At 44.2% G+C, this 20,125-nt stretch overlaps 2 protein-coding genes across 3 annotated transcripts; both read right to left on the bottom strand.

Annotated features, from left to right (window-relative positions):
* Window positions 1-1,930: 1,930 nt before the first annotated feature.
* On the bottom strand, window positions 1,931-6,439 carry LOC125515693 (uncharacterized). Its single transcript, XM_048681210.2, has 11 exons — window positions 6,113-6,439; window positions 5,611-5,697; window positions 5,375-5,494; window positions 5,093-5,287; window positions 4,795-4,998; window positions 4,222-4,709; window positions 3,566-3,665; window positions 3,312-3,371; window positions 3,133-3,225; window positions 2,933-3,052; window positions 1,931-2,693 (listed from the first exon to the last, which is right to left on the bottom strand). The coding sequence occupies exons 1-11, from the start codon at window positions 6,299-6,301 to the stop codon at window positions 2,343-2,345; spliced, it is 2,007 nt and encodes a 668-aa protein (XP_048537167.2). The 5' UTR covers window positions 6,302-6,439; the 3' UTR covers window positions 1,931-2,342.
* Window positions 6,440-7,700: 1,261 nt separating this feature from the next.
* On the bottom strand, window positions 7,701-19,740 carry LOC125515690 (uncharacterized). Of its 2 annotated transcripts, XM_048681207.2 has the most exons (7): window positions 19,464-19,740; window positions 15,977-16,144; window positions 10,535-11,083; window positions 9,120-10,451; window positions 8,688-9,015; window positions 8,345-8,600; window positions 7,701-8,242 (listed from the first exon to the last, which is right to left on the bottom strand). In XM_048681207.2, exons 1-7 carry the CDS (start codon window positions 19,722-19,724, stop codon window positions 8,035-8,037), a joined length of 3,102 nt encoding a protein of 1,033 aa, XP_048537164.2. In that variant the 5' UTR covers window positions 19,725-19,740; the 3' UTR covers window positions 7,701-8,034. The 2 variants fall into 2 exon arrangements, with proteins under 2 accessions (XP_048537164.2, XP_087382951.1); XM_087526825.1 differs by lacking the exons at window positions 15,977-16,144; window positions 19,464-19,740 and adding an exon at window positions 11,866-12,033.
* Between the last annotated feature and the right edge of the window lie 385 nt (window positions 19,741-20,125).

The raw sequence follows: 20,125 nt of genomic DNA, 5'->3' as shown, positions 1-20,125 counted from the left end.
CTTGAGGTGGCCTCCAAACCTTCACAAACTTTCCGGGGGACAAATCACAAGTTGATTCCTCACCGGAGCACTCCTACCGCCTAGGAGTCTCCAACCTCCAAGAGTAACAAGAACAAAGGGGAAATGCTCAAGACATGCTCAAATCACGAATTCCTTTGGTCAAGAGAGGGAGAGGGAGTGGATCTATCACTTGATTGGAAAATCTCTCAAGAACTCTCACGAATCTCTTCGGGATCTAAGATTTGGTGTAGGAGAAGTGAGACAGAGCCTTTTTGTGTTCTAGGGTTCATATGAATGTGTTGCTCAACCCTCTACCGGATTGGTACAGGGGTATATATAGCAAGCCTAGAAAACTAGCCGTTTGTGAGTAAGTGGCTGTGCTGGGCCGGACATCCGACGGCTGAGAAATGCACACACACGCATGTGAAAAACAGAGGCCAGAGTACAGGGGCCGGACATTTGGCAAAAGCCTGGACATCTGGCCCAAGTTGGGCCCCGGACATCTGGCCCAAGTTGTCGGACATTCGGAGGACACAACCAGCATTTCAACATGGTTCTGGACATCTACGGCCGGATTTCCGGGAGGATCCCGGACAACCGGGGCGACCCGGAAGCCCGGACATCCGGCCAAGTCCCGGATGTCCGGCTAATAAAAAGACAGCAGGAACCCCAAAACTGAAACATGCATAACTTTTACATCCGGACTCTGATTTTGATGATCTTGGGCTCGTTTTGAAGCTATGGAAAAACTCCAGGTCCTCACATAGAGAACCACCCCAAGATAAGCCAAAATGGAGGGTACAAAGCATGCAAGGGTTATATTTATACTTTGGGGAACCTAGTTGGCTTTGGATTTTCTTTTGAGATATGTAGGCATATTGTATTTGTATTGGATAGAAGTGAAATATGCCTATGTTGGAATATGATGTGAGAAGAATAGAAATAGATGATGGGGAGGGTTGAATCCTAGCCGGTTTTGAGAGTTGGGGGTTGTAATTTAGACGGTATTGGAGTTGAGGGTTGTAAATTAGACTAGGGCAAAAGTTTAGGGTTGAAATATGCACTTCTCTCATTCTAGGATCCATTACTGCTTGTTCTGTCTTTTGGTCTCTGTTTGCTAGCTATTTGTAAATCAAACTTGTATTGTGGTGGGCTTTGCTCTTTATATTTATGTACACAGGGAAGTGAGAACTGTTTATATTTCTGTACACATAGAATGCATTGTACTCTTATTTATATATCTTTTGCAGCTGGAAGCTGAGATTTCTGTAGAGTGTAATGGAATCATATTCTTGTGACAGTAGTAACATGCCGTCGCTGGTTGCTTGTGGACTGATGATTCCTTTGCTGGTGTATTTATGTTCTTTAGAGCCATCGATGATCCAGATGAAGATGTGAAACTCAGGGCATTCACGGCGCTATTAAGCCGTCTGGAGGCGGACTAAGAAGGGAGGGAGCTGCTCAGGAAGAATAAGAAGAGAGGGAGCTGCTGGAATGCAAGGCTAATGAAGAAGTCACCTTGCACTTTCACCATTAAAAAAGAACTTGCACTTCTGAGTCTACATAATTATAGTATGGAGCCATTTGTCGTTGCTCATCTTGCAAGAGGAAATCCATTTATACAAATTAACCTTGACAGCACATGTAATGGTTCAGGTTGTTCTTTAGCTTTGCGTCCATGGATATAGGAGTTACCACCAGCATCAAGCTGGAATGACAGCGAGAGATTCAGATAATTGTTCAAACAATTTTACACATTCTTACTTAAATATTTGTATTGGATATATGTAAACCACATGTATATATTTGTTCTAAAAAGTACATCCACTATATTTAAGTTTCAAATCAACATACAGTTCACAAGTTATTGACATTGTAAATCTCTAAACATGATTTATGTAATGTTGTTTACGCTCTGCATGAATCTAAATATCGGCGCATCCACAATAATCTCATTCCAGCTATGGCCACATTTCAGTGCAAAAAAGATAACCCTCTCACCACCCAGTTTATTAGTACACAACTTACAAACCAATCAACCCAGACAAAAACAACTTTACAAAAGAGAAAAAGTATATATTTGAGAAAAGAAAGACCAAAATGGTATCCCCGGTATGAAACGCAGCGCCAAACACCATGAGATCCAAAACATCTTCCTTTCGCCGCGATCTTGGTAGAGATAATCCAACTTCACAAATGAAATATCTTCACCGAAGCGGTTTCTGAGCTCTGCTGTGTTGTATAATTTCCTCCCAAAAAATGTACACCATATACAACTAGCCATCACATTTTCCGGTCTGCAAAGAATGAATTCTGTGGCCCAAACATACCAGCTGGCAGGATCAGCCTAGGGAGCCTGTTCTGTGTTGTGGCTTCTGGGAGCCACTGCTGTCAGGCAAGAACAGGTACCGGAATTTCGAGTCGAACGCGACCACGGTGAAACTGCGTGCCCCGAGAAGCCGCTGCCTCCTCTGAGAGGAATACTCTCGGATGGCTGCTACTTGTTCAGGTGAGAGGTGATGGCAGATCCAGTCCGTGAACAGGGAGTCTTCAACGGCCCCCTTGGCGTAGCTCTGCAGTAGCTTTGGGATCAGTAGTTTCCCTCGGTCACTTATGCCGACGGAAGCTTGGATGTAGTCTCTCAATGACTCCAGAAGCTCGTTCCTGACGTTTGCTGCCGTGAAGATTCTTACCTGTATGACAGCAGATCATCACCTCAATAACATGAATATTATAATACACACACAGAGGGAAAGATAGATTATACTTTATGATTCTTATAATTGGTTGTGACAGTGTACATGTTCAAATATCCTAGATAGTACGTTAAAAAGGCGTGTGAGCAAGGTTTGAATAAACAAGCATTGCGTAACAATATACGTGTATAGACGTGTATTTCCAGGAAATTATGACAGTCTCTTCATGTACTTACAGCTGGTGAAGAGAACATTCCACAACTGAGACCAAACAGCAGAAGGGGCTCAGCTTTATCGATCGAATACTTCTTGTGCCCCTCAGAAATTTTGAACTTCTGAAGAGCCAACATCAAAGACTACAGACAGGCAGGGAAAACAATAAGAGGTTATAATAAAACTAGGGGCAAAACAAAATGGATTAAGAAAAGAGTTATACAAGTTGGGGCCGGTGCACCGGAGTCTTCATCTTTAGTATCACAAACTCTATTTCAGCTGCACTGAACGACTGCCCACCAACTGTGTAACAGGCCTGCATCACCAACTCACTTTAACCGACTGCCTCACTGAAGAAAGATGACATGTATTTGTTCGACTGGGAACAGAGACTCGACAAACCTTTTGCATCAGAGAGAAAAGCTTGATGTCATTCCGGGGAACTCCATATGCGAGGTATGACTGGTAGATGCCAATACAGAATTGTTAGTGCACGAGGTTCAATAAGCAAGTGATAGAAAGTTAAAAGAAAATTAAGGCTATTTATGAAGAAAGATGTGGAATGGAAATACAGCAGAACTGAGTGGACTTATTTTTCTTTTGAAATACAATCCATGCCCGTAAAAACAGCCTCGTAAGTAACAACTTGTACTTACATGCATTATTAGCGCATTATACAAGTTAATCCAAAAGGCTAGCCGCTCGTCAGAGTTCAAACAATCAGGGTTAACTTTTGATAGCTGCTCCACGAGAAATCTGCAAACCAATGAGAATGATACACGAATTACTAAATACATTCATAATAAATAGTAAGAACTAAAAGTTGCTCCAGAATAATGGGCTTATAGGCAGAAATAACACCAATTGGGAAAATTTGACACGAAAAAGATGTTTTCATGCATCGCGATTCTTTTTTTAAGATGTATGTACTGTGTTATAGATGGAGGATCAATCAAAGAAATGCGGATGCAAAAGTTTGTTAGCTAACACATTCAGATATAAGCAAATCACATGCTGACAAGGATACCTTGTGGTGCTAAAAATGATGGCAAGCAGCCCAATTCAAAGAAAAAAATACTTAGTTTGATTGTTTCCAGCAACTAAAGATTACATGGAGTATCCTATCCTTCCCTCAGTTCAGTTATTTGTAGATTCAATTAGGGCAACGCAATTAGAAATGTTGATCCGATGCTAACAGTTCCACATATATGAACTAAAATCCATTGTTTCATAAATAAGTAGTGATATGTAAGTACGCAAAATATCTACAGTAGGATTATTGTTAGCTTTGGCCGAGGTTGCAGCAGCAAACCTGAACTTTTTTAGAGCTTCAGATGCATATTCAAGTTGCTCCTTTCCAACCGACATCCAAGATACTTCAGCTGCTGAACAGTAGTTTCCGATGTCTCTTCGGGTTCCCTTTCCATTAACTTTATACGGGTCAAAGTTTTTGGCTTTATTCATCATCTCATCATTGTGATAGGAGTCAACCGAAGAGCTCCGTAGCATTGAGGGTAATATGGATGAATCTGAGAAGGATGCCAGTGTAGAACCAGATAGACGCTCCGCTGAGGAAGATGAACAATCAGAAGATGCCTTCCCAGATATCTTGGAGGATTCAGATAAACGCAGGAAAATGTTTCTCATGCAGCGCACCATCTCCTCTGATAGCTGATTTGGATAGTTCCAAAGATTTCCTGCTTTCATGCTAGTTAATTTTTGAATGGACTGTTCAAATGATAAATCATCGATCTTTTCATCTTCTTTGCCTTGATTTTCCACCGAGCATGACCCTTGCATCTGCAGAAACATAAATTAAGCTTCAATATACTAATATCTATGACAAATACACGAATAGGCTGTTATGCATAAACATGAAAAGGACCTCTTCGTCCCGGTGCTTTTCCAACAGTCCATTTAAAGAGACATCTCGGTGTTTCTCGAGCAGCCTATTTAGGGAAACCATTTGTCTATCTTCGGATTCTTCTCCAAGATCCTGGTCATAATCAAGTTCTGTGAGTAAATCTTGTTGCATTGATCTCATTGACTCGGATCCTCCAAACTTCAAATCCCTCAATGATGATATGTGCTGATGAGAAATATAATCAAGAAACCGTCAACAACACTCCTGGATCAGGAATAATGCACCCCAAGGAGATATTTTGTCAGATAATAATACTTACTTCTTCCCATGTACACGTGCAAGTTGACAGCGAGCGGTCATCTGAGGACGCAGATGGCAAGCCTCCTGGGTTATTTTGGGCAAGTAGCCGTTCATTCCTTTCATGACAAAGCTGGTAATACAGATCATTTAACTCCTTTTCGAGGTTCGAAACGGCACCCTCCAGGGAGGCAATGTTAACTAGTAGCTCCTGTGTCTACACATGATGGAAGGTTAAAACAAGATTAGTGAATGCACATTGACTTTCTAGTAAATGACAGTGTAGTATAAATAGCTCCTGCACCTCAGGTGGGATCTTGGCAGAAGAATTCAATGCAGGCGGCGGCGCATTCTGCGTGACGGCCTCCGCCAGCGCCACGTGCAACTCGATCTCTTTCTCGAGCTGCCTCTGCAGTTTCTTGACCTGCACGGTTCGACTTACCGGATAAGAACAAACACCGAATCCAGGCACCGACATAACATTACATCGAACCGTCGAAAAACGACATATAACCAGCGACAAGAAGAGTAATCACACACTTCCTGCTCGAGCTCCGAGCGGTAGCTCCGCGTCCTGCCCCTGCGGCTCTCCTCTCTCCTCCCGCCGCGGTTGCCCTTGCCATCATCCTACAACAAGAACAGACCAAAGCAATTCAGTCAAGATAATGCTATTAAACTACTTTATTGATCCATCCAATCTTGGAGACAGAGGTCAAGTGAGCACTAAGCAACAAGATTGCCGGTTGACCGCACAGCCTGCGGTGGTGATTTAGTTGGGAGTGGGGACAGACGAGGCGAGGGACTCCATCCGGGACAAGGACGTTGTCCCCCTGTACGGCGCCCTCGGCGCGACGGCACCCGCAAAGGGACAGCGATTTGATCTGGTTCGCGGCGTTAGGTGCTAAAATCTCGCCTTTCTCCACCAAGAATCTAGGCTTTTCCCAACCACGCTATGGCTCAATAATCCGGACATTTAAATTTAGAAATAATAGGAGCATGATTTCTGTGGGTCGTGACTTGACAGTACGGAGCAGGAACTCACCCCGGAGCAGCTGGCCGGCGGCGCCGGCGCGTCGACGTCCCCCGCGGACACGTGCGGCGTGCGCTGCAGCGCGCGGCCTGGCTCGGCGGGCCTCCGGGCGCCGCCGCCGGCCGCCTTCTGGATCAGGGCGGCGGAGACCATGTCGGCGGCGGCGGAGGGGAGCGCGTCCTCGGCCCGCGCGCACGGCATGGGGGGCGGGCCTCCGGTCGGCCAGTCCTGCCGCCACCTGACCAGACCCTACGCGGCAACGGCGGTCGCACCGCGGCGCGCCTGCTCGACGGGGTGCATTGCGTCGGCGTGGGCGTGGGGGACGGGGGGGGGGGGGGGGGGGGGGGCGTTGGGTGCGTTGGGCGCGCGGCGAGGCCCGGGAGGCCTGCTTTATGGCGGGCGGGCGGGCGTTTGGGCGTGCGCGCGTGGGCGCGGGGCGGGGCGGCGGGCGTGGGAGGGGCCGAGGGAGGGAGGGAGGGAAAGGGTGGACTTTTGGCGGAGTGGGGGGCGAGTGGGAGGGCACTAGTAGTACGCTGAAAGGTGACGACGGTGTGACGATTCTGACCATGATGGCCTGCGGTGCGGGCGGGCGCGTGCCCTGCCGTGCCGTTGGTTGGTTCTTGGTTGCCGCCGGTCAACTTCTTGGTCATCATGCTGGCCCGTGGTCACCGACTCACCGTGACTGATGCTGAACACAAATTGCATGGTCAATTGATCTGTAAAAATGAGGTGTTTCACCGTGCTGCCACGTTATTTTGAATTTTGGACTTGCTTGCTGTGCTTGTGCTGCTGTTGTGTTTGGGCGGTCTGATTGCAACGGGTGGCCTCTTGCGCTGTCTCTTCTGTGTTTGCTTGCTGCGCTGTTTGGAACCATTTGACAATAACAGTTGCCTTTGCCTCCTACTATTACTTGGCCCGTAGCAATGATGGTACAACTCGCGTCTTCAAAACAATCCAAAAAAACTACTCCCTCCGTTACACTGCATTCTGCATTGTCAAAAACGCTCTTATATTATGGGACAGAGGGAGCACGTTTCCTACATTTTTACCGCTCTCATGTTGTTTATTTATGGTTTTAGATTACCTTATATGTGTTCGAGGAATCCATTATGCTGTTCATGTCATTAGTGTCATGAACCAGTGATTGGCTCGAAAATTCTTGCTACAATATTAGCAACAAAAAAAAATCTTGCTGCATAGGCTTTTTACACCGAAGGAATGGCACCAAAGTGGATTAGAGCAAGACCAACAAAGTGTTCATCAGAAGACGATCTGGCTTTACTGATAAATAAAAATGAACTAAAGCACATCAGATCCAAGAAAATGAACCACACGAGAGCGACAGAGATCCATCCTTGGCAAAGCTCGTTCAAAGTCTGCCCACTATGGTCCCATCTTTTGCATGCATCTTGACGCTCTTCCAAAACCCACGACGACCAAACCTGCACCAAACATAGACTAAACACAAAGCTTTTGAAGACCCACGCGTGGCCAACCTTGACACCTTTCACCCAAAGGCATCCCCGGCTTTAGCCCGATGCTGATGCTTTGCCCAAAGGCCAAAGCAAACAATCACGGTATCTTTTCCACGAGAGCTATATATACAAGTTTGCAGGCAGGCATGGCCGTTCATTCACAACGAATAGAAGTGATCGTTTACAACGGTTAAACCGTTCTTCCTCAGGCACGGTTTCAACTTTGAGCCGCCCGCATCGAAGATATATGATGTCCGCTTTCCAAACTTCAAATTATCTCACGATCGAACAACGATCCTTCCTGGGTCTTTGTAATCAGAAGAAGTTAGTACCACAAGCTTAGTTTCTACTTCTACTCTTTTTGCCACCCAACTTTGGAAGCCAGAAGCTTTCAGCCTCCTGCGACCGTAGGCCGACAACATGCTTCAGAGAACTTATTCCACAGTATGTACCTCTGGATCATGCCGCGCACTGCAAGGACTCCATCTTGTGCAGATTATCGGCGGCATCAAGCTCAGTAGTTGCCGCCTGTATTGCGTCTAGCAGACCTTTGTCACTGCTAGCATGGAAAAAGCGCCGTCGTCTCTGAGAATCATACACAATGTCCTGCCAGACAGACCTGTTCTTCGACAGAGTCGTCGCGTTGCCAATCACCCACAAGCAATGCCTGCGGACCAAAACAAAACCACACAGTTCATCCAAGGCAGTCATAGACTCATGGTACTACATAACAACACATGACCACAAGGTAATTAAATGTTTGGCTTACTTGGCCCTGGTGAGAGCCACATTGGTACGCTTTGCGTCCCTGAGGAACCCGACGGCGCCATCCTCGTTGCTCCTCACCGTGGATATGATGATGACATCTTCCTCCCCGCCCTGGAACCCGTCCACCGACTTTATCTTGAGAGAGAAACCATCGCGGCAACCGTATGGTTTCTCCAGCTTCTCCTGGAACGCTCTCACCTGAGCGTTGTACGGCGACAGGATGCCAACGGATAGCCTTGTTCCCGAAGAAGACGACTCTGTGATGAGGCGTAAAGAAATAAAGAGAAAAAGTTATGCCACAAACAAAGGCCAGCATTGTATGTCCGCTTGTACATATGACAGACCTCGGAACAGTCTCTCCACTATCAGCGAGACGACGGCGATCTCGATGGTGTTTTTGGGGCTCCGGCTATGCTCCTCACTGCTCTCGCGCCCCCCACGCACGTTGATGAACGAGTAGGGCCCAAACATGTTGCCTCTCAAGAGGCAGCGCCGGTGGCTCTTGGAGACGACGTTGGGGCCGTCACCTACCTTGCCGTCATAAAACCTCCAGACAGGGAACCTGCTTATCTCCGGATGCATCCTGTACTGGGTGTCGAGAAGGTGCTTGCGGCAGCCTAGCGAGATCAGCCTCTCGAAGATGCTTCTTCCGAAATCCGCATTCTCGGATATCTGCAACGACCATTTCGCAAGCAAAGGGTCTTATTAGTCAAGTCTACTCTAGTACTAGTAACTACAGTACTAACTAGTGAGTGAACTGGCTTCAGAGATCATACTTTGCTCTTGACGAGAGCAGGTAGCTGGCGCTCATCCCCGATGAAAACAGCATGCCTTATACAAGGCAGCTGCAGCGGGATCATGGCCTCGCACTCCTTGAGCTGCGCGGCCTCGTCGACGACCAACAGCTCCAGAGGTGGGAAGATCTCGGGTTCTTTGCGTTGCTGTTGTCCTTGCCCGCCAACAGGTTTGTGGTTATCCGTGGGCAGTACGTTATACAGCCTGAAAGAAGTGGAAACAGTGCACAGGATACTCTTGGCTCTCTTCAGCAGGTAGGTTTCAATCGGTCGCTTGTCGTAGTAGCCGGGGAGCTTCAGATTGTTGCGCAGATACTCCAGTTGTTCGAGACAGAGTGACCTCGCTTTCCTGAATCTGCATTCCTCGCATGGAGGATCGCTGCTCACAGAGCACGGGTTGCAGGCATCGCCGACATCGCTCACCCATGCCTCGTGTCTGTCGCCGGCACCGGCGTCTAGCAGCGCACCGAGAACTCTTGTTGCTTCTACCACATCGGACATGCACCAGAAATTCGGCGCCGGCGTAGGGTCCCTTGGGAAATCATTCTGCAATGTCTCGATGCAGTGGCACAAGTTGTGAGCGAGTTCCTTGTGAGTGGCTCTCACAAAATCCTTGAATGACAGGGTAATAAACACTTGCACGTCTCCTTCATTATTGCATCTATCCTTTTCATGGCCATTCCCTTTATTGCATCTTGCAACATTTTTGTTCTTCTTATCTAGTACATTTGATGAGATGTTCCTCTTCTTCTCCTCCTCCTCCTCACGGTCCTTGGTAATTTTGTCGGTGTACAGCTGGTATTTGCTCACAGGCTCCACAAGAAAACCCATCAGCGAACGCAAGCAGTGCGCCCAGCCTCCATTTGGCGAGAAGCATTGGGAAAGCCGCTCGACACGACAGTCAAGGAACACCGCAGAGAGCTCGTGGCTGGCATCTACCTTCATCTTCTCATTGTTTCCCAGCAGAACGATGTCACTGAGGAAGCAGCCGCCGCTGCCGCCATTCGAGAACTCCCGGACAAGCTGGACAACTCGAGACGCGACCTCCAGCACCGCGGTGTTGGTCGGAGCACAAGTAAGCGTCCGGTGCCCCCTGAGCAGCATCGCCCAGAGTATGGTGCTGATGGTCTTGGTTTTGCCGGTCCCTGGAGGCCCCCATATCAGCTTCAGGGAAGGAGAAGGGCTCCCCATTGCTGCAACGGAGTCCTCTACTGCGTTCAGCTGCGACCCGTTAAGCCTGAACCTGTCGAGCCCAAGGTCGGCGGCGGCAGCTGACCGATGAGATGACTGGGACCCGGAGTCGTTTTCCACTGCCTTCATGTGGAAAAGTGAAATTTACAAGTAATTAAGCCAGTGACAAAGAATGATATATAGCACGCTGCATAAGAAGAGTCTACCTTCGAGGCGCTGTATCTCCAGATGGCATCCACGAGACCGGCATCGCTCACTCTCTTCCGACCGCTCGTCTTCCCCAGCTGAAGGCACGTCCAAATGCGATTGTACGTCTTGGTGTTCATGAGAAATGAGACGAACAACGGCGCCACGGGTCTGTTTGTTCCGGCGTCGACCTCCACGGGCGGAACAGCCGTCGACAGCCTGACGATGAAGCAGTCAGCTGGGAAATCCTCGTCGTCTTCCCAGCTCTTGCAGACCGAACCCAAGACGTAGGATGACGGGTGCTTGCCCTTCCTCGAGGAGGAGATGGCGACGATGTCGTCCTTGACGGGAGTGTACGATGTTCTCCTGGCAGCTAGAAAACAGAAGAAGAAGGCCGAGGACTTCTCGCCATGGTCGAGCTTCTGAACCCTGGTTACCTGAAGGAATGGTGCTTGGTGGTAACCCTCGAACGAAGAGAGGAAGTCCGCGTGGACTTCCTCGACCAATGGCTCAGCAAACGAATCCAAGTAATGCTCCAGCGATGAGAATGTCTTGGGTATTTTCTTCACCTGGAACGACCGAGTGGTTCAACCATTATTAATTTATTATTGCATGAATATTGACTCATTTTTCATATACCTGTCGTTATGCTGTTAAAATGTGATTGAAAAAGAAGCTGCAACATTTCTTATTCTTGTACTAACAGTTATTAAAAATTAAAGATAACAAACAAGTCACAATGCGTGCTAGAAAGAACCGCCTGTGAACAGCGGCGGAGATTGAAAGAAACCTCAGGAGGCACGAAGCTGCAACTTTTTTCGGATACCAAATCATACGACTACACTAAAAGAACAAGATTGTGATGCAAGCCACTTTAACAGCGGCAAGCCTGCAGCTGGGACTTTCATCCTCGGCTGGTTTCGTTCTGTATCCCTCTTGTTGCCCACTGCTACGACAAGTCCCAAATTGCCTTGCTGATTCAATAAGTCCACGCATGGTTTTGTTGCATTATCATGTTCATGACTTTGATGTCCATACTGGAGCAACAAATAGCTTTATTACGCATGCTTTTGAGGAGGCTGGGCATTCAGTCAATGCTGGTTCATTAGCTTCTCTCACAATCACCTCTATTTCTTCTGTAAAATGGATCAATAGTGTTCCCCATAAGCATCGCTGGGTTCGGTTCTATACTCTATAGGCTGTAAACCACAAACCTATTCAGCGCAAAATCTCTGCCCTAATTAGAAATTTCCCCAACAAATTAAGATGCAGTGGGAAACTGGAACTGAATTGGATAAGATTAGAAACGGGGAGAGGGAGGGTAGAGTGGTAGACTGCTCTTGCTGCTCACTGGCTCACCGCGCGCGGCGCCGGCGTCGCCTGATGCCTGAGCGCGGCCGCGACGAGGCGTTGATGCCTCTGGCCGTCCGACGGTCTGGATTACGGGCGCCCGCGGCCGGTGGCCCGCCACCCCCCACGCCGGAACGCATCTGCCCCCGCCCACCCACGCCGCTCGCCAACGCCAAGTCCGCGCGAGAACAGAGCTGGTCGGTCGCTGCTTTTTTTTTTTGGCTGCTCCCATCTCTTTTTTTTGGCTGCTCCCCTCTCAGTCCAGGTTTGCCCTAGTGGGCCGTATTAGTTATGGGCTGCCGTGTTGTGGGTAACTTTGTTTCCTTTTTGCTGGGGACGACGGCCCAGGTTTGCCCTAGTGATTCCTCAAGAAAAAAAAATGCCCTAGTGAAGCTCCCCCATGGCCTGTGAACCAATCCACTTACCAAATCGACATGTGAGCGAGAAAGGAGTAAAATGCATAAAACCATCACATTCGTGTCACGATTAGCGAAAAATCATCACTTTACGAACGTGGAGCGTGGCGGCTGGCACAACCTACCCATTAGATAAAGCTTTGTTACCAATGTGGCTTGGAAGAAAATTTAATGATGATATTGATCCATATTTTGAGACAAAAAAGGGTTGTGTCAAAAGCATCCTCTTTCCATGGTTCTGTTCACTGCTGTGGTAGGGGATGGAGAAACTAATGGATACGCTTGTCACATCTTATCAGTGATGCCTTTGTCACATGCGAAGGTTCAGCTCATGGGCTTCTTGCAGCCCGATATTTTGTAAAAAAAATGTATTTTTTTAAAAGACTGTCAAGATATATCTCTGGGTATTTGTAAAGTTTTAGTAAATAATAAAATTATTTGTAGGCTAAACAAAAAAGACAAAAATTCGGCCAAAATATAAGTCCATTTTGAACTGTGTGTCTATTTTTGTGTGTGTGTAAATGTAAATAAATGCTGAAGAAATTTTATACACACATAGTAGACATGTATCTGCACACGTACACTTATTTTAAGATTTTTTATGTATGTACTGTAATTACTGTTTGAAAGAACGGGCTCCCTAGTGCCTTGCCACCACAACACATTATCGTGGCTTATAGCCATCCAAATATGTCAATGCTATGATTTTTATTTATCATGACTTTATAAAGGTCAGAACATGATCCCTAAAAAAGAGTTAAACCTTAAGCTTGTGTTTTTTGTGAGTTTGAGCGGCGTCTAGGTTGAAAATCAAACTTCCATATAAGAGTGAAATATTGTTCATTGTTGTCCAAAACGGTTTCCAAACAATTACTTAGCAGATAAGATGTCTTTTAAAAATCAGGCAAATTGTTCATATCAAGTAAAACATAGTTATAGTTGTACATAGTGTTTTCTTCCCTATTACTTGGCAGATAGAGCGAAGATTGTAGATTTGCCTCCCCTCTATTGGCGGCCCTGGTGGTTGGTGGCAAGGAGGGGAATCCTGGTGCGTGCGTTCCGGTTAGAGGTTTATGTTAGGATTTTTCAGTCCTCACAAGTGCGGCTCTTGGGGGGATGACAACGCTTCTTATTTGAGTATGTCTTTCTGCCTCCGTCCCCCCTTGAGCTTGTCCGTATGGAAATAGTCGACAAAGTTTCAGCATAGATTTCTGCCATCTCCTTGGGATGATGAGGTTAGGGTTCCTCATCGTGTAGCGAGATTTGGTGCCAGGTGCTTCAGATATATTCAAGGGTTCAATAGTGACGAATGAGGTTTCAGGGCCACTGGTCCTTAAGTGCACGTGCATGAAGACTTTCTGCCTGTCCTCAATAAGGTGAAGTCGTAGGGGGGGTTTACGACAATGCCCGCGAGTGGCTCCTTCTGACGATAGAAGTGGTCGTTCGGTGGTCTGATATGTCTCTAACGTATCTATAAATTATGAAGTATGTATGCCATGTTTACAACAATTTTACCCGGTTTTGGTATGATTTGATTAGAACTAACCCGGACTGGCGCTGTTTTCAGCAGAACTACCATGGTGTTGTTTTTTGTGCGGAAATAAAAATTCTCGAAATGGGCTGAAAATTTACGTTTATTTTTTATGGACCAGAAGAGACCCACGGAGCACTGGAGTTGGGCCAGAAGAGACACGAGGGCACGACAAGCCTGGGGAGCGCGCCCCACGAGATTGTCACTCCCGCGTGGACCCCCTTGACGTGAGACCGACGCCAAAAATTCCTATAAATACCCAAACCCCTAGAAAGAACCCTAGATGAGAAATTCCGCCGTCGCAAGCCTGTGTATCGACGAAAACTCAATTGGGACCCTATTTCGGCACCCTACCGGAGGGGAAAATCATCACCGGAGGCCATCTTCATCATCCCGGCGGCCACCATGATGATGAGGGAGTAGTTCACCCTCGGGGCTGAGGGTATGTACCAGTAGCTATGTGTTTGATCTCTCTCATATGTTCTTGATCTGGAACGATCTTGATGTAACCATGGGCTTTGTTAATATAGTTCGATCATATGGTGTTTTTCCCCTCTCTATCTTGTTGTGATGAATTGAGTTTTCACCTTTGAGGTTTCACCATTATCATATTGAATACTTTTATGGATTTGAGAACACTTGATGTATGTCTTGCATATGAATACCCTGGTGACAATGGGGTATTATATTGATTCACTTGATGTATGTTTTGGCACTCAACTCGTGGATTCCCGAGGTGACATTGGGGTAATCTATGCATAGGGGTTGATGCATGTTTTCGTCCTAATTTCTCCCGTAGAAATCTTGGGGCACTCTTTGAAGTTGTTTGTGTTGGATTGAATATTATGAATCTGAAGTTGTTTGATGCGTATCGTACAATTGACTCATGGATACTTGTAGTGATATTGGAGTATATAGGTGACATTAGAATTGGTTGATGTGTATCATATGGTGTTATTTTAGTACGAACTATAGGGTTGTTCGTGACACTTATAGGGATGACTCAATAGATTGATCGGAAAAGATAACTTTGAGTTGGTTCTGTATCCTACAAACAATTTCATTTTTTGTCCTCCGCTAGATAAGATCTTTGGAGTGATTCTTTGTCGCACGTTGAGGCATTGTTATATGATTCAATTATGTTAGCACTGTTGATAGATTGCACTAGTGAAAATATGAACCCTATACAATTTGTATCACCATCTCTTCGCCGAACTAGTGCACCTATAAAATTTACCATTGTATTTGGTGTGTTGGAGACACAAGATATTTCTTGTATTTGATTGCAGGGTTGTTTGAGAGAGACCATCTTCATCCTACGCCTTCCGCAGATTGGTAAACCTTAGGTCATCCAATTGAGGGAAAATTTCTACTATCCTACAAAACTCCGTGCTTGGAGGCCCAACACGAGTCTACAAGAATAAGTTGTGTAGTAGACATCATGGTCCCAAAAACTCGATGTATTTTTTATTATGTTGGAGGTGCTTTATACTCCCAATGGACTTTCATAGTAGATTGGGTCCTTTTTCGCAAAAAAACATTTTAAACAATTTTTCAGACATATATATGGCAGGCCTGGTTTTCATTTTCACTACTATATGTAGAATACGATCTTGGTGCTAATTGCCATAACCCAAAGAAATCATGGATTGTAGTTGCTTTTATTCCATGAAAAACAAATTTTATAACCACATTTTTATTATGCGAGAAAATATATATTGTTTTACTATACATAGCAACTCCATCATAATCCCCACAAAAAAAAACCTCCATCATAAACCTGACAAGGCTGTCAATACGTGTTTGCCTTATTGTAAATCATGTACCCCCTCCCTCCATAAAAAAAATCATATACCCCCTCCATTCCAAACAGGGTTGTATTCTAGAGTTGTCCTAACTCAATCTTTTAAAATTTTGACCAAACTTATTGGAAAATTACCAACATCCAAGGCAACAATTTAGTATCATTATATCCACCATGAAATACATTTTAAAGCATACCTACTGGTTTCATAGTTATTGTTATTTTTTCCTATGAATTTGGTCAAAGATGATAAAGTTTGACTTAGGGCAACTCTAGAATGCAATCTATTTTGAAAGTGTCAAAAAGAATTTGTAAGTAGAATAAAATATCTTGTCCGAGGTAATGGTTGAGAATTCCCAACCTTTTCCTTGAGAAGGTCCTTGTTGAGGACATCCTCCAAAGACCAAGAGAAGATTTTGCATTCTAGATAGGTAAGATCCCAACTGTCCAGTTTATGCTTGCCTTTCTTCATCCTAGACCAGAAATCTGCCACATCCTGCATTTTCTTCTCGTCGACTGTAAGAGCTGCCTGGAGAAAGGAAAACATGATGAGCCTATATTCTTGGTAAAAAACTAAATATAGGATAGGATTACATAGTGAGGCCCTCCCACACAACTCAGTTTTTTTGGTTTACAACCATTTAAATTTTATACAATGTTGTTGTTTTTTTTGGGGGGGGACAAGATTTTTTTTGAAGGTTAACATTCAATATATTTTTGTTCCATCAGATGGATGATCAAGGCATCATCCTTGACTTTGATATTCAAGAAGGAGATGCACGCATGTAAGTATGGGTGAATATGAGCTAGTGACTAGTTCATTCAAAACTAACTCAAAAACAAAACAAACAAAAAGCATTTTTTACTATCTATAAACCAAACAACACATCTTCTGTATTAATATGTTATATTCATATAGGATTATTTGAGGTACATGTCATATCGTTTCATATGTTTTCTATCCTATGGTTTGACGGAGGTTCCAATTATCTCTTGGTATCAATTGTAAGCTACTAACAACCATGATGGGCAATAGGCTAAATAAGTGAGAGTACCCCATAACTTTCCTTCAAAATTGTTGTCATGCAAGTATTGTTTTTGCTTTGTGAGTCATATTGAATTTATAGAACTAGCTAAGTGACCCACGCATATGCATTACCAGATGTACTATACATTAGTGTATATATATACTATATATTTTTAAAATTTTGACATGTCTCTAGGGCTTAACTTTAACCATTAAGTTATCGTATAACTTTCATAAAAGATAGCATGCATTTCAAAATTTCAGCTATTTTATGGATAGTATATGGAGTTCGTGTATTTTTTTTCCTTATTATGATTTTATATATGAAAATACTTTTTTTTTAAACATAACAAATTTGAAGAATTTTCTCTATATAGTTTATGGCAATTTAGTTATTAAGTACTTCACAAGGGGTTCCTACAAAAATATGGAATGACTAATTTCTTTATACATGTTATTCCCATTTCAGATATAAAGGCATTATTTATTCACCCAATACTATATTTTAAAATAGAATTGTTTCTAATTAGTTATTTGTGGATATCACATGGATTTTGTATGAAAATAAAGTTTTAATTCATTTTTCATTATCAAGAATGTAACATACAAAACAAAACTATATGCTTCTTAAATTGTTGTAATATGATATGTTTAATATAGCTAATTCGTATGAAGTGAGATTTCTTATCCGAACAAGATATATTTTAGAAAATGAAAAATTCAGATAGGGAGACAAAGTAAACTTCATTGGTCTTCTCTTTACCCATAACCGGTGATTCCCTTCTTTACTAAACCAAACAGATTGCTACATCCTACTGAATTGAATTACGCTAGCGTCTCTTAAGATTTTGTTCTTGGAGCCATGTGAACTTGACATGGGCAGGCATGCTACTAACCCCTCGTAAGACCTAAATGAGACTCTAAATGAATTGTTTTCTATTGCATCCTAATTGAAGTGCTCAAACTATAAAAATACTGCCTCTAGGTGTCTGTCACCACAAGCCTTGCTTTACTACATCTTACAATATTCATCAAATTGTATGGTAGATCCTCTCAAAATTATGATTTCTAACTAATTGTCGTCGTTTCATGATTCACCTCATCAACATATTTATCTAACTGAAATCCAATCACTATTTAAAGATATGCTTGCATTTCAATTTATGTTGAATATTACATATTAATAAATCCAACTGTTGATTTTAATTGAAGCCAACATTAATCGGTGAACTAATGATTGTTTTGTCATTTTCAAACACACCATAACAATGTCCATATGTTTATTTTGTACCTGACAAGGTAATAGTACATACAAAGTTTTATGTATGTAGTTATACAATAGCTTTTATGCCATCATGCACTTTTAATATATAGTATATTAACTCCAAATATCATCTGGTTGTCTTATTATATTGAAACTTTTTGTGGATTTTAATTTGGATAAACAAAAATATTTTTATTCTTTATCTGCCACAATAAAGACAAACACTATTGTAGAATATCTCAGATTTCTATAGACAGTCTAATTCGTGTATGTTGTTATAATCTAGACCCACACCATGACCATTGGGAAGCACCAATGGTAATTGCGGAGTGGCTTTTGGCTAGTGTGTAAGTCTTGCAACTTCTCGTGTAATGGTCATTCGGAAGTTGAAGGTGCATTTGTAGTGACAGATTGGCACATGTTATGGTATGGATTGTGTGTGCTTGGCGTGGCATTGCAACATGATCATTCATGGTGAGGCCAGAGACGCCAAATCCTTTTTGAAACTTCTCATGTGGGAGCTATGAAAACATCGCAATGCGATCATCTTTGATGGGGCGACACCATCGGTAAGGAATGTCTTAACCAAGGTAGAACTGTTGGGATGTTCATGACAGCGGGGTAGTCTCCTTTGGGATGAGTACAATACGGTGTGTGGAGCGATCTTTAGATGGGTCAATATAGTCCACTTGTGTTGCGGGATGGTGGAGATGTCATCGGCATGTTTGTAACATAATTGTTGTACGCGGACCTTGGGTGCTTTCATCCTTCTCTCTTTAATGCATACTACGCACACTCGTGCGTATTCTAAAAAAAGACGACAAATCATGATGCAAGGGTGATGATCACAAAGTTCATTGGATCCTTCAATGAATGAGTCTTCATGGTAGTATGTGTCAAATCTGTGTTGCCGTGGCCATGACCGATGGTATACGATTTGCACCTAGCCACTAGGTTGTGTATGGTTGTAGTTTGATTTCTGAGAGGTTTCCTTGTGTGTCGAAGGAACATATTTTAGATGCATTATATTTTAAATTCCAACCATTAAATTATATTATCAAAGTTATAAATATATTAACCTATATGGCCGAACATGGTGGTTTGTTTGCATCTTATTTTGATAATGTAATAGATAAATATTCTAAAAACATAGGAATAACAAAAAAGAAATCCAAAAACACATGAATGATAATAACAAATAGCTTTTTTATTGGGATAATAACAAATAGCTGGCAAACATATAAAACGAACTCCTTTGATTTGTAATGGTTGTGTGCATTGTAATGATGCAAAGGCCGGGGGTGATGCTCGTTTTCTGTAAGAACTCCTTCGATTTGTAGGATTGTAAAGAAGGGGCTGCACTTATGTTTAGTGTTCTATTTTTTTTACAGGGATGCTTCATAGAATACTTCTAAAGTGTTTGAAAAGTTTGACAACAATCTCATCTACCACGTCAAGTATACATTTCAAAACCGGAAGAAATAATAGAAATGCAATACTTCACCCGTTTAACAGAACAACAAACACATGCCAAACGTTATGGCCGGCGTAATGTACCGTGGAGGGGGAGGCAAAGCCGGAGCCTGAGGCGGTGATGCGACCGGGCGCAAAGGCGGCACCGGCAGCGCTGCCGGCGTTGGCCAGGGTAGGCCGACCGCCATCGACGCGGGGCGGCGGTCCGTCAAAGACGTGGAGCTGACCGACCAGGCTGGTGCCCGGCCGGCCCGGCGGCTGGCCGTGGCCGGCTGCTGGTGTCTCATCTTTTGGGAGCGTGCCGGGGGTCTCATCTTCGCTGAAGCGCGCGAGGAAGTTGCCCATCCTCGCTGGGCCTTGGTCTGTCTGTATGGTTCAGTGTTGTGCCTTGCTTGAACTGGGACTGCAGCCTAAATGGACGGGGAGATGTTGCGCCAAGTGGTAGTGATGAGTCCAAAGGAGTCGGCTTTCGGTTAGCTTAGTCAAAAGGGGCGGGCCACAAGCTTTGTTAAAAATGGGGAAAATATGGCATGTGGGTACGAAAGTGCCTTTCTGCTCCCGAGCTCATTTGAGCTCGGTGAACAGTAAAATCGAAAAAAAATCGAAACAAATTCAAAAAATTCCAAATTTTTTTTGGAAGAAACATTGACAAAAGTTCTAAGTGCTTGCAAAAATTCATCATGAAATCACATTCCTGTAAGGCGTGGCAAAAAAAACAAATTCAGTGCTCCAAAATGCTGTTGAAA

This window comes from Triticum urartu, chromosome 6A (assembly GCF_056163025.1).
Source record: "Triticum urartu cultivar PI428250 chromosome 6A, HENAU_Tu73, whole genome shotgun sequence".
In the NCBI taxonomy this organism is placed as follows: domain Eukaryota; kingdom Viridiplantae; phylum Streptophyta; class Magnoliopsida; order Poales; family Poaceae; genus Triticum; species Triticum urartu.
Note: the sequence above shows the minus strand (reverse complement) of the source record. Positions and strands in the feature narration are given on the sequence as shown.